General features: G+C 38.6%; 1 protein-coding gene across 14 annotated transcripts in view; it reads left to right on the top strand.

The window, feature by feature from the left end:
* The first annotated feature begins 226 nt into the window (after positions 1 to 226).
* Positions 227 to 16,685, top strand: part of KIF1B (kinesin family member 1B) — a 139,750-nt gene continuing 123,291 nt past the window's right edge. For 7 of the 14 annotated variants that reach the window (XM_031464035.2, XM_031464032.2, XM_031464031.2 and 4 more), the window contains exons 1-2: positions 232 to 581; positions 13,509 to 13,689. In XM_031464035.2, coding sequence (XP_031319895.1) covers positions 13,584 to 13,689 — 106 coding nt within the window. In that variant the 5' untranslated portion in view covers positions 232 to 581; positions 13,509 to 13,583. Of the gene's footprint in view, positions 582 to 13,508; positions 13,690 to 16,685 lie in introns of all 14 variants that reach the window. The other 7 variants (XR_010383980.1, XR_010383979.1, XM_064494066.1 and 4 more) reach the window with 2 other exon arrangements.

The following is a 16,685-nucleotide window of genomic DNA, read 5'->3' as shown; positions in this document are numbered from 1 at the left end:
GCCGCCTTCGCCCACCCCGCACCGCCGCATCCGCTCCGGCTCCTGCACCACCAGGGGGCGCCCCCGCCGTCTCCGCCTCTCCTTGCCGCACCCCTTCTCCGGCTCCCCCTGCGATTGGCCGGTCTCCTTGAGCTCTGCGTCCCGATTGGCTGTCTCTCGCGTCAGTAGCGGGCGCCGGGGCGGGCCGAAGTGACGCGCGGCTGCTGGGCTCGGGGCGGTGTCCCGTGCCGGCGGCTGCGGGCGGAGTTTCTCAAGGACCGACGCGGGGCAGTCAGACGGCGGCGGTCCTGGGAGGTGCCAACGCAAGTCCGAATCGTTCCCCGCCCGCCGCAATCGTTCCCCGCCACCGCCTGCCGGTTGCCGCGCCCCGGCCTCCCGCGCTCCCGCCCTCTGCCCGCCGCGACCCTCGATGCGGGGCTGCCCCGCTGCGTGATGGGTCTGCCCAGAGGCTCCCTGCGGCTCGCGGCGGCCGCTGCTTGCTCTGAGGAACGTCGGTGCCGGGCTCCCTGCGCCCCCGCGCGCCTTGGCGCCTGCTGACCCGGCGCCCGCCCGTCCGCCGGTCAGTCCGCAGCGCGGCTGAGGTAAGACGGGCGGCGGGGAGGGCGGCGGTTGGCGCTGTGCCGCCGGCCTGAGGAGGGGGCCGCCGGGGGGAGGGGCGGGCGGGGTCCGAGCTGGGGAAGCTCCGGGCCGGAGCCGCGACTACTGAGGGCGCTGCCCCACCGGGGTACCGGGTGGAATGGGGGAGCCTCGCCCTCGGGGGTGGGGAGCCGTCCCTGGTCCAGCGGCCTGCCGGGTGCCCTTCAGTGCCCCGCACCAGCCCTCCGCTTCCCCTGAGCCGCCAGGCTCGGGTTGTGCCCAGCGGTCAGCCGGGCCGCCGCCGTCTGTGCGTTCCCTGGGCTCTCTGCGCACATTGCTGCTTAGCTCGGGTTTGAAGCCCCCTTTTCTTACTGCCCGCATCCCCTTTCTCCCCGCTACGGTTGGCATCGGGGCTTCTGCTGGGAATATGGGTATGCCCTTTTGCCAGATGAAGGCAGGAGCCTGCATCGCGTGGGAGGGGGGAAGCCGATGGCGCAAGGACCGGAGAGGAGCGCGATGGGAAGGGAGGGGGCTTGTTGGATGCCGGCCAGCTGCGGGAAGGCTGGTGTGGGCTCGGCGCTCGTCAGCTCGGGATTACTCTGGCAGCCATATTGGGAGGATGATCTGACAAATCCTTTAGGAGCCAAGTCCGGTTGCTGGAAGGCACCGAGTGACAGCCCTGGCAGCTTTCAGGGTGACTGGCCGCACCAGAGCCAAGTTGTGGGGGTTGGGAGGCTGCTCCAGCAAGCTAGTCATTGTTCGTGTAACACAAAACATTCCAGGCCCTAAAATCAGAATGGAACTTCAGAGTCACTTTTCCTCCTTGGTGAATTGCTAATTGAGTTTCCGAGGTAAAGTGCCTTCAGGGTTCCCTTCTTGTTGGGGTGAAATACTGTGTTTCTGTGTTCATCTTCTATGCCCAGTGCTATGGACACAGAAGCCTGATGAGGCCTTACTTGTGCAGAGGCAGAGGATTACTAAGGCCAGTTTACTAGTGTGGAGGTCTGGAATTAGTATATTGCATCGGATGGATAGATTTTCAAGGTAACTCAGCATGCTGAGATGAAGTAAACGAGTATTCTGATGGTGGGAGAGGCTTGCAGCAGTATTTCTGAGGACGCAGGTTGTCATCTTTGTGGAATCTCGAGGTAGCTGAAATTAGATTGTCAACAGATCCATTGCTCATATATCTCTTTACTGTTCTAGGCAGCTGTTCTGCTGATACTGAACATGTTGCTTTGTGTGTACATGGGTCCGTCTGAGCCCTGTGAAAGTGTAGTGATTGGATTTGAATAGCTCTTAAGAAGTGATATCATGGTGGATATTTTATTCAAAGAGTGGCAGTTTGTCAGCTTTTCTTAGTCATAATAAAATCTTAGCTTGTGTTCTCTCAGAAGTGAGGTGATGCTTTCTCATTAACTTGGTATGACTGTTGGGTTATGAGGCAAGTGAAATTGGTAATGTACCGTTTAAGGATGGAATATGAAGATTGCACACATGTTGGCATTGTAAAAAAAGATCTGGAAATGATCAATAACTGAATTCAGTGCAAGCCTGTAAATTTGTCTTTTCCTGCATCCTAGATATGGACAGGACCTGGAGAGTGCCATGCCCGCCTTCTTTGTGCCCTTTGCTTCCATTCAGACTCTGTTTCTTAATGAATAAGTTCCTACAACTTAAGTTGAACTACTTAAACATTTTCAGATAAGGTTTTGTAAGAAGTCTTAACACTTTATTTTTAATTTTTATCATTAAGCTTTCCTTTTAAAACTTGGTTGAGTCAAAAATGGCCTCAACAGAAGCTAGTGCTTTTTGCATTACATTAATATGAGTGAAATACTGAATGTCTGGTGTTAAATTCCATACTCAAATTGAGAAATATTTCTGAGTTTTAAATTATTACATTTACTTTATTAATTAAAAAAAATCTGAAGAATTGTGGCTAAATATAATTTCAGCATTTGATAAAATCAGACCTGTCTGTGAGTCTGATTTGGAGGGAAGGTTTTGAGGCTGTGCAGCTCTGCTCTGATGAATGTTTTCCCAAAATCTATCCAATTAGGTACAGCTTTTAAGCAGACTTTACTTTTTGAGATCAGATATGAGTGCAGTTTTCCTTTTTTTTTTTCCTTTTCCTCTTTCCCACTTTGAATTTGTACAGGGAATAAATTCCCAAGAAGAGTACCAACAGAATCTCTCCAAGGCCAAAGCCTTCTAGACCACTTCCTGCTATGGTCTCCTTTTGGGTACAAAGTAAAAGACAACAAAGGACCCCTGCCTTATTTGTAAACCCATACCCAGGCTACTAATCACAGCAGGTCTTTTCCAGGAGTAAGCATATCCTTTTGGTCTTGTAAACTGATATGATACAATTTCACAAGGCTCTAAAGTGAAAGGTATAGCATTATCTACTTCATGTAGTTTTCTTTAAAAGATGGTCTTGTTTGAACAGATACTAGTAGATTTGTGGAGTTCTTAAAATAATGTGACTATCCATTTAGAACTTTTTTTGTGCAGTTCATTGGTAGAAGATAAATGAAACAGTTGTGACGGTGATAGGAAAAACCTACAAAGGGTGCCTTGGACTTCTGAGTAGACTTTTTGATTGATGGCCCAATGATTCATTTATGCTCATTTTTATGACATTCATTACCAGTTAATTGAGAGTGCACGTGGAGATTTAGTTCTTTACTCTGAAGTTCTTTACCATGTGTCTTTAGATATGGTAAGAGAAGGTTAGCTCCAGCTCCTTTCTATTTTAGTACAATTTACTGTATTGCTGCTCATGCCATGGTGGTTTCCATTTTCAGTCAGAACCTCTTACCTCTCTGTATTGCTGTATAATACTTATTATCTAAGTCGATTGATACTTTTATGATTGTTTTGTGGTGGTTCGTATGTATGTTTTAAGTCACAAGATTGTAAATGTCTGATTTAAAAATAATTTTTACATTTCATGTGACATTGTTTAAGCCAAAGCACATCATTCAACTCTGCAATACTCTACCATTGCTCTATTTGATGACTTTGATACTTTGCTTAGTTCTCCCTTCCATCTGAAATTCTGACATCATCCTGGCAAATATCAATGACTTTATAAACAACCACCACCACAACAATAATGATAAAATAGCTTACTCATATTGAGTTCTTTCTATGTGCCAGGCTCTTTTCTGACCACCTTACATTTACTCACCAATTTAATCTTTACAACAGCCATGTATAATAGATACTGTTATCCCCATTTTACAGATGAGGAAACTGAGACAGGCCAAATAACTTTATAACTACTCTTTAAAATTTTTTGACTTCAGATCAAGCAAATTTTGGCTTCATTCTGTTCTAGTAACTCAATACTTTGACCACATCTTCTACCATGTCATCACCTTTATCTTCAGATTTCAAATTCATGTTTAGACCTTAAACTGATAATTTACAGCTCTCACTTTTGTAGTCTCTTTCCATGTGTTCTCCCACCGCAAGTGTCTTGGTCCATTAGCCTCTTTCATATTTGACTTCTTTGTCTTCCTTTTCTACGCTGTGACTTCTGGGGTGGGTTGCCTCAGCTATCTTCTTAATAGCACTTGCAGTATTTAATTCTTCTTTATTATTCTACAAGACCCACTGTGCATATGCTGGCCTTGCATCATTCCTGTCACCCATACTCTCCCTTTTTCACTCTGGCTCATGGAGAAACCTCATACAGTGCTGGGGATTAGTGCCATAGTTGATGTGTAGTCTTAGGTCTCCCCTGAGTCTATCTTCGGTGTCTGTCAGAGCATTTCTGCTCAGTTCCCTCCCCCATTCTCCACAGGCTTTTCTGAAATCTTGACCATTTTGCTCAGGCCTCCCCACTACTCCATACTTGGCACAAACGTTACCCACGGCCTCATGGAAAGAAAAGGCATGAACTCCCTCACTTCCCCTTCCTCTGCTTACAGATGTCTCTGCCTTTTTTCTTACCCTCTTTCCTCCAGTCTCAGGGGAAAGGTTACTTTCTGACTTCAGCTAATCTCTGGGCTTGTGTTTTGGATATCACTGCCTTCTAATCTTTGGGGACCTGCTGTATTGGCTACTTTTCTTTCCCTCTTTCTCTGTTTCCCCAGTTCCTTGAATGCAGCAGGCACAGTCCCACATTAGGGCCTTTGCCCTGACTCTTTCGTTTACTTGTAACACTCTTGCCCTGAAATCTGCTTGGCTAATTCCTTCACCTCCTTCAGGTCTTCGCTTAAACCTTCCTACTTCAGCATGCCTACCCTGCCCTCACCACCTGCACAGCACTCCTCCCTACCACACTCCTGATCCCCTGTCTTGCCTATGCCATTCCTCCTCATAACACTTATTATCACCTAACAGCTGTATAACTATATATTATTTTAATGTCCCCTCTCCCCTACTAGAATGTGAACTTCTCCATGGCAAAGATGTTTATCTGTTTTGTTCACCGATTTATCCCAGACTCCTGGAACTGCCTGTCACACAGTAGGCACCTAATAAATAGCTGTTGAATAAAGGATAGAAACATGCAAGCCTTTCATATTAAACCAAAGTGTGGGGAGGGGAGGAGATCTTCATTCCTGTACCCTTCTAGCTGTCTCTCCTGCCCTCACAGCCAAGTTCTGGAAGCAGTGAGGATACTTGCATTTCCAATTCCTTGCCTCCTAATTACTCCCCAACCCACCACAGACTAGGTTCAGTGACCAGCCCCCTTTCACTGACGCTGCTCTTGCTCTGGTTCCAGCTCTTTATTGCTGAAACCAGGGGGCACGCTTCACGCCTGTGCAGTGTTGAAACTTTGCTCACTTTGCTCGCTCCTTTGTCTGCTTCTGTTTTGGTGGGGCTCCTGCTTTTCCAGTCACTCACATGACTATCATTCATTCAACACAATTTTTTGTATAACTTTTAAAGGCTTTATTTGTTTTAAACATTTTAACTTTTAAAAATTTTATTTGTTTTTAATAACTAGAATTTTGACTACATAATGCATTTCCAGTGTTAAAATAAATAGCAGATTAGGCTATTACAGGACAGTTTTATTTATTTATAATTTATATCACTTATTGCTTCTAAAAAGGAGCTGAGCAGCTTGCCACAATACTGTATATATGGTGAGGCTGTTAAAAAATGGAGAAGAAATAAAAATCTATGTGACAGGAGGGAAAAGTAAATATACAAACACAGAGATATATACTTGTATAATGTGGTTATTGTAATTTAGTTTTGAAACTTCTGAAAATCAAGGTAATGAGAGAAAGAGAAATTGTACAATTTTTATTGTGGTAAAAGAAAGCTAATGGTTCATCAGGAGGAACTTTTTTTCTAGTAATAAAGTCTAAAGAAATTCTAAGAGAAAAGTGTTATAAACATCCTGATACAAGGATATATGTACTGTTTTCAACAGATCTTTAAGTACAAGGGAGAAATGTTCTTCAGAGATAAATTTAGAAAAGTGATCTACCTGCTTTTCATGCTGAGAATACACCATGAAAATATAGCTAAAGTCTTTCCTATGTAGGATATGACTAATGTGGTTCAGGTATATAACTATGTAAAGAGAAATCTGAGCATCCCAGCTGAAGACTCATTATCTAAAAACCCAGGTGAGAACAGCATGGGTACTTGTATTCTGTGTTGTCATCTCAGTGGAAACATAGCTATTAAACTTTGGGTATTGGTTTATCATGTGGCAAGATTGACACATAGTTGACACATAGAAAAGTTTGACCTGCATTCTTGCCCAGCTAGTGAGCTGTCTCTCAGGCAGGTAGCTGCAAAGGTGTGGTCACGGGCAGATTTCAAGAAAGAAAGAACCTTGACTCAATACCAAATTTGAATTAATGTCTGATTGAAACTTTCATTTCTACATTGTAGCTGAGCTGAGTTTATTTTAACCTGGACTATTCTGGGGGTAGCTGTTGTCTTCCACTTTGACAGTAGAAGAACTTCAGTGGAATATTGGGTTTTGAGTGGCAGAGTTCCCAGTGGATCTGTTAAAATAAAATTGTAGGATGTAGCTTCAGATACTAGAATGAATTGACTTAGTAGATAGAGTTTAGTATTAACCATCCAAACATGAAAAAATAAGAAAACAATGAATAAAATTACTTTCATTTAGAATAGTTTATTTTAAGGCATAGGACATAGGAGCTATTGTTTCTTGATACACCTCTTGGTTTATGAGAATAAAGTCATGTCGCCAGTAAAAAGGAGAGTCCTTCCTTGATTCTTAATTGCAGTGACAGGAGGACATGTGTCTAATAAATCTAAAAATTGTTTCAGGTTATTTTTGATAGTGGTTAAAAGAAAACAGTTCGGGAGCCTGACTGAGCTAGTCTATTTTAATTGAAAATCTGATCTGTCAGGAAACTTTTCCTGTGCAGTCTGATTCCTGGCATTGAGTTAGAATGCAGAAAGAAGCTTTTCTAATATGTGATCCATTTTGAGCTTTCACAGCTTGGCTCATGCCTGATTTTTATGCACAGAGTCAAAGAACAAGAATAGACATTATATATGCGTGCAAAATCATACACACACAAAAATAAATTCTTATATTTTGGGGGCCATTTTACCAGTGTAGCCATGGTCAGTGACACAGAGTATTGGATTCTAAAGCCTGCTTGGTCCTCATGGAACGTGTTAGACCAAGAGATGCAAACTTTAATAATAACAAGGAAGTTTTCACAGCATCTTAAAATGGGCTCCCTAGCTACAGATATTTATTTTGTTATAATTCATTCTTTAAAATGTAATTCAGTAGAAAAGATTATCTTTTAAATAGACTGCTTGTTGATATTGTAAATTTGTGGGGATACAGCAAGTCATTTGAGTACTGAATACTGCATTTCTTGGTTTAATTCTATTTTTAGTTGTGACAGGCATGTACTGAATAAAGTATTAATGTATGAGAGTTAAGCAAAGTACTGACTGCAATATAGGGCAGAATGAAATCAGTAGAAACATGAGGAATCAACACAACCTTTTTAGGGAGCAAAGAGAAGGTATGACTTTTAGCTCAGAAAGAGGGTTAGGGAACACATGACTTAATGCCTCCTGCTTCATAGCGACAGTTGACCTTGTCCTCAAAAGATATGAACCCGATAGGTTGGAAGGGAGATTGAGCTTCCAGGATTGCATGTTTGGTGTAGTAAGTGGAGCTTGGTAGAGAAGGCTTAAAGTTGGACAGTGAAAACTGAGATCTGGGAAGGAGGTTGGATTGTGGAGGCCCTTGAATTTTTAGGTCATGTTCTGAGGCCATGGAAACCAATTGAAGGGTGGTTTTTTGTATGGTTTTTTTGTTTGTTTGTTTTAGGGTTTTTTGGGGAGAGTGGTGGTAATTGGGTTTATTTATTTATTTTTAGAGGAGGTACTGGGGATTGAACCCAGGACCTCATGTACTCTACCATTTGAGCTATACCCTCCCCCCCAACTGAAGGTTTTTAAGCGGAGAGAGTAACATGAATTGATCTCTGTCTTAGGAATATAATCCTGGCTATTTTCTATAAAAAAGGGATGTCACAGAAACCAACCAACGAAAAAACTAAGATTATTTTGTTTTTGTTTATTTACTTTGCTGAAAGGTCTGTTTGAGAATTCTTCATCTCTTTAGGCTCCTGATAATCCAGGGTACCGCTGAGGGCAAGTGAGAATTGTACAAGATCAAAGTTAAGCAGTTGAGCAAAAATTAAGAAAAATTCAAATGAATTAGATTTAAATGTTTTATTGTCTCTTTATCGTTAGTGAACCCTTCTGGAATTTTTGCTCCATTCCACTTTCCTAATGCTTCTAGTCATATGTCATAAGGAAGGAAAACTGGTCAGAGGAGCAGTCTAGAACCAAAGCTGTGTAAGTGATTTAGAGTATGTATGGTTGCCTTTCCTACTGACTTTCTTCCCTTGGCTCTTTAAAACTTGGAAAATATATTTTAATTTTTATTGTTTTCCTATAACTTCTTAAAAATATTCTGTAATTACTGTTTCTCACTGGATTTTAAACTTGATTTCAGATTTATATAATTGGTTATTTTTAAAAAAGGACCAGGGAGTTTTGAAGCTATAATTCTTTGACGGACATCCATTATAAAGGAGATAATCTTTGTAGTTGTAGGGAAGTAACAAAGTTACACTTGTTATAGTCTATTTAACTGTAGTTCCCTATTACTGTATAAAATTTTAACTCACTTGTGAAAATGGTTGCAGTTTTGCCACAGGACAGTTAAATCAGAAAAAAAAAATTTAGGTTCAGGTTGTTTGGGGAAAGTAATTTTAAAATGTACGTGTCGCTTCCAAAGAAGAATGACTGTTAGCTTTTCCAGTTAGGAAGGCATTTGAAATTAATTTTATCCTTTTTCTTTTTGGTTAATCTGTGTGTCTATTTTGGAACAGCTTATGTGTTTTATTAATACCATTCTAACATCAGTCTGCTGATACACAGTAAATTCAACCAAAATATTTTGACTACTGTCAAAATGTGATGTAAGGAATTAGAAACATGATTAAAATTCCTTTCTTGTCCTCAAGGAACTTAAAATTTACAGTGAAGAAAAGAAAAACAACTTATTGTGCCCTAGATAAGGTCAATGAGTTGAGAAGTGTTAAATAAAGAAGTATTTGCATTTGGTTTGGGAGGTTGGGAGAATCTATGAAGGCTTTAGAAATAGGTAGTATATGAGAAGGTCCTGTAAGAAAGACTGAATTTTGAGAAGAACAAGAGAGGAGGAGGGTACGGTAGGTAAAAGGAACATTGTAGCAAAGGTACAGGAGCAGAAAAATATGAGATGCTTTCAGGAAACCCTCTGGTGAGTGGTTGTTAAGGAATGTGTATGGAAGGCAGTGTTTTGTGGCCTTGTAAAAATAGGTGGTTTTTTTTGCAGAACACATTGAATGCCACTGTGGGGAGTTTGGTCATTGCTTGGTAGACAGTAGAGAAACTTTGAGGATTTTTAAGTGGACAGTGATATGACAAGACCTATGCTTCAGGAATATGCATCTGGCAGCGTTGCGTAGAATGGATGGAGTAGATGAAAATGACAGAACTGTGTAGGATGGTTGTGGGATGGTATGGTGGTACATAAAAGGGATGGTATGGTGTTGGTAGAAATGGAAAGAGATTTTATAGATAGAATGCATGCAATTTGAAAGTTGATTAGATGCATAGAGGAAGCAAGCTTTTTGGCCTGTGTGGGAACAGGAGAATGGTGAGAATATTAAAAGAAATAGAAAAGAAGTAGAAGAGGTGGGGAAAGTGGAGAGATATTTTGGGTTTGGGTAAATTAAATACCAGGAGAATAGCTAGGTAGCGGAGTCAAACACTATTGAAAAGTGTTCATGTGGGGGGCGTTGTGTATTAGAGATGTTAGTATTTTGGTTCCTAGCACTTTATACCTAAATAGTACTTTATGTCTAAATAGTACTTTACATCTAAAACCCAGCAAGGAGGTTTCAGCCTTTCTTGTTGGTTTGTAAGGTAATCAACAGCATTCAACACTTTGGTAGGCCCTGGATAGAACATAAAAGAAGAAAGTTCTGTTTTTTTAATTTAAATATCTACAATATTCAGTAATTGTCAACATTTAAGTCTCTTTTATTAACACCCCCCCCCCCCCAATATCATGCTGTTTTATTGAAGAAACTGGGTGATTTGTCCTGTAGATTTTTCCGTGTTCTGGGTTTGGATGATTGCATCTTCTAGGTGGCATTTAAATTGTTCCTTTGCTCTCTACATGTTCTGCAAACTGGGGCTTGATTTTAATCAGTTTTTTTTTAAGGGGTGGGGTAAGAATATTTACTAGGTGGTGCTGTTTCCTGTTGTATGTAGCACATCAGGAGGCATAGGCCACCCAGATGTCCCACTTTTAGTGATGTTGAGATTGATGATCATTTGGTTCAGATGTTGTCAGCCTAATTCATACAGTATAATGTTCTCACATCAACCAACCTTTCATCTAAGGCTTATTTAGTAAATAGTGATGATGCAGAAAACCTTTGTATCAGTAAGGTTGGGAAATGCTGACATTCTAATTCTGTCATTTCTTCTGCATCTATCAGCTGAATGTTTTCTGCAAAGAAAAACTTGCCCTCAGTGACTATTTGGCTGTTCTGGAATATAGTTTACACAGGATATACAGACTGGATATGCTCCATTCTTTTGTTTTATTTGCCAGTTTTCAGAATAATGAGGTTTTTGAAAGTATTGTTACAAATCTATGAATTTATATATTTAATGTTTTTCAATCCATATGCAATGTGTATGTATGTATATATTTTTATGCTTTAGTTATCTCGTCTTTGGCCAGAGGGAGCCTCTTTAAGTTGGCACCTGTGTCCTTTTGCCATGACCCCATTCATCTTTGATTTCTTGCTTGTGGTCATACTGAAATGTCCCAGGATCATCTTGAAATTTCTTGCCCATACTTGGAATTAACCATTTTTTCCAAGGAATTCAAGTTCAAAGAGATTTTTAAAGGAATAGAATTTTCACTTTGGAAAGCTATTAAAGAACAGTGCAAGATAGAATACAGTCCTGTAAAATGATAGCAGTGTTCTTAAAAAGCAGGCTATATAGTGTTGTAGGAAATACCAGTGATTCCTGGAGTGTTTGGTTGGTCATTTGGAAGAGGTAAGACTGGAATTGGGCCATCAGGTAGAGGAGAAAATAAGATTCATAGGCCCATTGTAGGAGAGAAATGGAAAGAACGTGAAAGAAAGTGAAAGAACGCGTGTGGAATAGTAAAGGAGCTTGACTAGAGCACAGAGTACTTTAATCTTATAAGCACTGGAGAATAAGAGAAGGTTTTGGATTTGGAAGTGAAATTGAAAGTCATGCTTTAGAAAGGTTAGTATTGCAGTAGGGTTAAGCAGTTGCTTAAAGCAGAGTTCTCAGCTGGAGATTGCAACATAATCTTTAGAAAGTGAAAAAACAAAACAAAACAACATAGGTGGGGTTTATCTCCAAACTATTGAACAGCAGGCTGGGGGAGTCTAGGCTCATTTGCTTTTCAAAAGACCCCCGTGTGGTTATTTTGTGCAACCCCGTTTAAAGGATTGTTGGATTAAAACTAAAAACTCCAGTTAGTTCCGCTATTACAAGTAGGCTAGGCATGAGGTAGTAAGGACAATGGGAATAAGAGGAAGGAAGGGATAGAAAAGTGCAAATTTATGTTTTAAAAGTTTTCATATGGTATTTCATTAATAATGTTAACACTAATAAAAGGATTCAAAGGGAACGATACAAAGATGACTCCAAGATTGATGGTATGGGGCCAGACAGAAATGAGGAGATTGACAGAGATTGCTGGTTTGGGGAAGAAGATAATGGGACATGTTGAGTGTTGAGATGATGGCTGTATGTTAAAATGAACTCTAGGGGGTAAGAGATGCATCCTATGTCTTGTTTTTTGTGAATGCTTCATTCACTCTATTTTGACAGAGTACTCACATAGTGACTATAGGTCATGCTGTATTGATGGGGAATGTTAATAACTAAGCTTTCATTTGATAAATGTGATCACAATAAATGTTCAACATATCAAAAGAATAACCGTCTGATTAATGTAAACTAAAATGTGAAACAGTCTGGAAAAAACATTGTAGCAAATATGATAAGATCCATATCAGTGAAAACCACAAACAAACAAAAGATTAATATCAATAAATATTGTAATCATTTGAAACAAACCAAAAAAAGTCAGTAAACCAAGTAAAGGACTTGAATAAGTTCATGTAAAGGATGATTATCCAGGTAAAGAATAATTCTCACAACTGGGAAGTATAATTCATTAATTCATTCCTTCAGCAAACAAGTTCTTTTATCAGATACTGTTTTAAGTGCTAGCAGAGGAGGTCTTAAGCGTTCTGGTGGTTGTATAAGAGCCGGACAATAGACATGTTCCAAAAGACAAGAATTCAGATAATGATAATGCTGTTAAGAAAATAAGATATGGTTTTTATTTTGGCCTTTTCCTGTGGAAAGCATTAATAGTAGTACAGCTGAAGGTTAGCATTCCTAACCTTTACTTAATTACGTGGAAAAAAATTAGTCAGATTTTAAATTCTGTTGGAGTTCCCTGGTAATTGGACCCATAAGTGTTTTTCTTTTTTAGTTTTTTCTTTTTCTCAGTTCTTGAAGATGTTTATATAACAGATAGAGTGCGGACTGAGATCTTTTGTTTTCTTGTGGAAATTACTTATGTGGGTTCTTGTCACAGAATAGTGTTCATTTTGTTCTGTTGGGAGGGAAACTATTCCTCTAAAAAATGTTCACATTTTTTCCTGTGGCTTCATTCAGTAGTGAAATGTGATTTGATTCTGCCATGAGTCAGAGGATAGAACCTGGGTCTCTTGGAACCTTCTCGGCTTATTGTACAGGGTGGTTGTGAGGGTCAAATGAGATACATATGAAAGGGCTCATCGAAGTTAAAGGAATCCCTGGATACCTACAAGTTAAAGAAGCTAGCTAGAGCTTATCTTTGTCCTTTGCTGTTTAATTATACATCATGTAACTGGATGTTTCAAACTGTAATTAAAATATAAAAAGTTCAGTGCATGTCTTTTTAAGACAGATGGGAAGTTACTTGTTAAAGGAGCCCTCTTTAACAAGTAAACATTTTGGGTTTGTTTTCATGTATTACTGAAGATTGACCCGGAAAATGAGACCAATGAAGACGTTACTTTCCAGTTAATATTTTTTTATTTTTAAGTTTAGGGATTTTTATAGGTATGATAAAGAGAAAATGGACCAGGAAAACAATTTACCATCTTTAATTTTCTATTTTTTACTCTTGAGATACAAGATTTATAGAGAAGAAAAGGGATGAGGTTTTTAGAAATGGAAACAAATAGTGCTATGATATAAGATAATAGCTCTTACGCTCAAGTTAACCTATGCTTTCTTTAATTCTGACTACCTTGTATGGAATTTTTTTTCTTTTTTCAAAGGAAACTTGAACTTAACTTCAAAAGAAGATTTGATTCTTTATTTCTGGACTGCATATATATAACAAGACCATCAGAATGTCGGGAGCCTCAGTGAAGGTGGCTGTCCGTGTGCGGCCCTTCAATTCTCGAGAGACCAGCAAAGAGTCCAAATGCATCATTCAGATGCAAGGCAACTCAACTAGTGAGTTCATGTTGTTTTCTATCAGTTCTGTCTCATTTTTTTGTCCTCCTCTTTTTCCCTTCCTGCTGTGCTCAGAATAAGTGAACATTTGGGTATTAACACTTTGAACTTTGCTGTTCTGAATGATATTGAGTGCTTTCCCCTGTGATGTTTGCTATAGCATATTTAAATATGGACTGTTTATTTTGTTCCTTACAATTGAGAAGTCCCTGGAGAACTGAACTAATTTAGCTAGTGTTATTAAGTGAAGTCTTAACAGTAGTAAAGGTGTAAGCAGTGAGTTTTAGTAAATGGTAACATGAAATACATCTACTGAGTCTCCAAGATTATTTTTCTTTCTTGATTTTAAATAGCACTTGAGCTTGCCAAGATGGTCTTAACACTTACTCTCCTTCCTTATAATAGTTCTTTGAGTTGAGCAACAGATGCAGATCTAACAGTAAACTTGCAAATTATTACTAAAATTATCAGTCTTTGCTTCCTAGCTTGTTTCTCTATATAATTGCTTAGGTAAAAAATGACTGAAGCTGGGTTTTTTGGTACTTGTAGTAATTACTTGACATGGATTTCTAGGCAGATTGTTACTTAAAATAGTGGTAGGCTTTACTATTTTGAAACCTATAACTTTGTGATAAAGCAGAGTTTTTGTTCTTTCTGACACAAGTTAATGTTGAATTGTTGGGGAAACAATTCTGATCTCATCTATTTGTGGGCCATTTGCCAGTGTTTTGTATAGAGAATTCTCCCAGTGGGAAATTAAACTATATATATTTAAGGTGTACAATGTGATGCTTTGATATGTGTATACATTGTGAACTGATTAGTGCAATCAAACTAATTAACATATTTATCACTTTTATTTTGTGATAAGAACACTTGAGATTTACTCTCACCAAATTTTACATGTACAATACTTTTTTGTATATATATATATATATACATATATATATATATATACTTTTATTGAAGTATAGTCAGTTTATAATGTGTCAGTTTCTTGTGAACAGCATAACGCGTCAGTGATACGTGAACATACATATATTCATTTTCATATTCTTTTTCACCTTAAGTTACTACAAAATATTGAATATAGTTCTCTGTGCTATACAGTATGAACTTGTTTGTCTATTTTAAATATATTAGTTAGTATCTGCAAATCTTGAACTCCCAGTTTATCCCTTCTGACCCCCTTTACACCCTGGTAATCATAAGTTTGTTTTCTATGTCTGTAAGTCTGTTTCTATTTTGTAAATAAGTTTGTCCATATACAGTACATTATTATTAATCACAGTCATCATGCTGTACATTAGGTCTCCAGAACTTACATCTCATAACTGAAAGTTTGTACCCTTTGATCAGTAGCTCCTCTTTCCCCCTCAGCCCCCAGCCTCTTGTAACCACCATTCTATTCTGTTACTGTGAGTTTGACTTAAAAAAAAAAAAAAATAGATTCCTCGTATACAACTTTGAACTTTCCATTACTTTATACATTTCTGAGCTTGCTAAATAGGATTTGCAACACTCTTTTTTTTTAAATGCAACACTGTTTTTTAAAAAAAGATTCAAAATTAGGAGTCTTAACTGCTGTACCATTGTTTTTTGCATTTCTTTGTCTGTGGTGCCATTAATTCTGTGAATTATATATCCGATGAATAGATTGTGAAAGAAAAAGAGATGCAAAATTTAGTATTGAATTGTACACTTTGTGTGGGTTAACTTAATGGTACATAAATTATATATCTCAATAAAGTTGTTTTTGAAAAAAGGTCAGTATTGATTATTTGCTCCTTTCTCAGTTTGAGCTAGGCTTATAATTGAACTAGAGAACAAATGTTTGTGTTCTTAAATGTCACTCATTCAAGCTATGTTATTATTTGTGCTTCATTTTAAAAATTATGTTTTATACACTATATAACTAAATCCTTGCATGAAGCCTCGCTAATCTTCCCTGTGTTGTTCCAGTTTTCATGTAGGTGCTGCTGAAGTGACCACACTAAATCCTAATTATTGAGCCACTTATTTCTCTCTGGAAAATATGTTTTAATTATATACAACTTAGTATGGAGGCATTTTTTGGTCATTGGTGTTGCCTCTGAATATGCTGGTGTATATCACAAGTTCTTTTTAAAGGTGGACTTTAGGAAATCCTGGATCAAGAGCCAGAACTGATTCCAAAAATATCTACTTTCCTCTGATGTTTTGCATACTGAAATCTCCAGTGTCTTGGAGTTGGATTTTCATTAATAATTGGGATGTCTGTTGCTGCCTTTCTTACAGGGTTGGAAATCTTACTAAAAACATTTAAGTAGAAAGTGAGTATTAAAAGGCCATATCATGAAATGCAAAAGTCAGTTTATTGTATAATAAAAACAGATGGAAATTTTTATTAGTACAAGTAGTAATACTAACGTTTTTTCCTTGATGACAATCATTTTAGAATGCCCACATCTTAAATGGTTTGTAAGTTTATATTCATTGTCAAGGTCAAATAGCAATGCTGTAATTCCCCCCAATTTTGATTTATTTTTATGAGTAGGTAGGACATTCACAAGGTATAAAGTTCAAAAGGTGCAGAGAGTATACAGTACAGACATGCCTCTCACCCTATCACATAGTCAACTGGTTCCTCTTCCCAGAAATAACTTGTGTTAGATTTCCTTCAAGAGATAGTTTAAGCAGCAACATGTTTTTCTAAGGTAGTTTTTTTTCCCTTTTAATTAGTGATAAGGTATAATAATAGCCTATTTTTCAGTCTTGACTGCATTGTATATTTTAAACACCTGAATAAAACTACTCATGTTTATATCTTGTAAAGGTTGGGTTTTTTTTTTCTTACCATGAAAGAATATCCTATAAGTTAATAGGATTTTACTTACCAGCAAGTATCTACTATATGTATAAAGGTATGCTGAGTACTGGATAGAATATTAAAAAAGGTAATCTTTTGCCTGTCTAGAATAGAACTATTAGTGTAGCAAAATTAAAAGATTTTTCTA

Source organism: Camelus dromedarius, chromosome 14, assembly GCF_036321535.1.
Source record: "Camelus dromedarius isolate mCamDro1 chromosome 14, mCamDro1.pat, whole genome shotgun sequence".
Classification (NCBI taxonomy): Eukaryota; Metazoa; Chordata; class Mammalia; order Artiodactyla; family Camelidae; genus Camelus; species Camelus dromedarius.
Note: the sequence above shows the minus strand (reverse complement) of the source record. Positions and strands in the feature narration are given on the sequence as shown.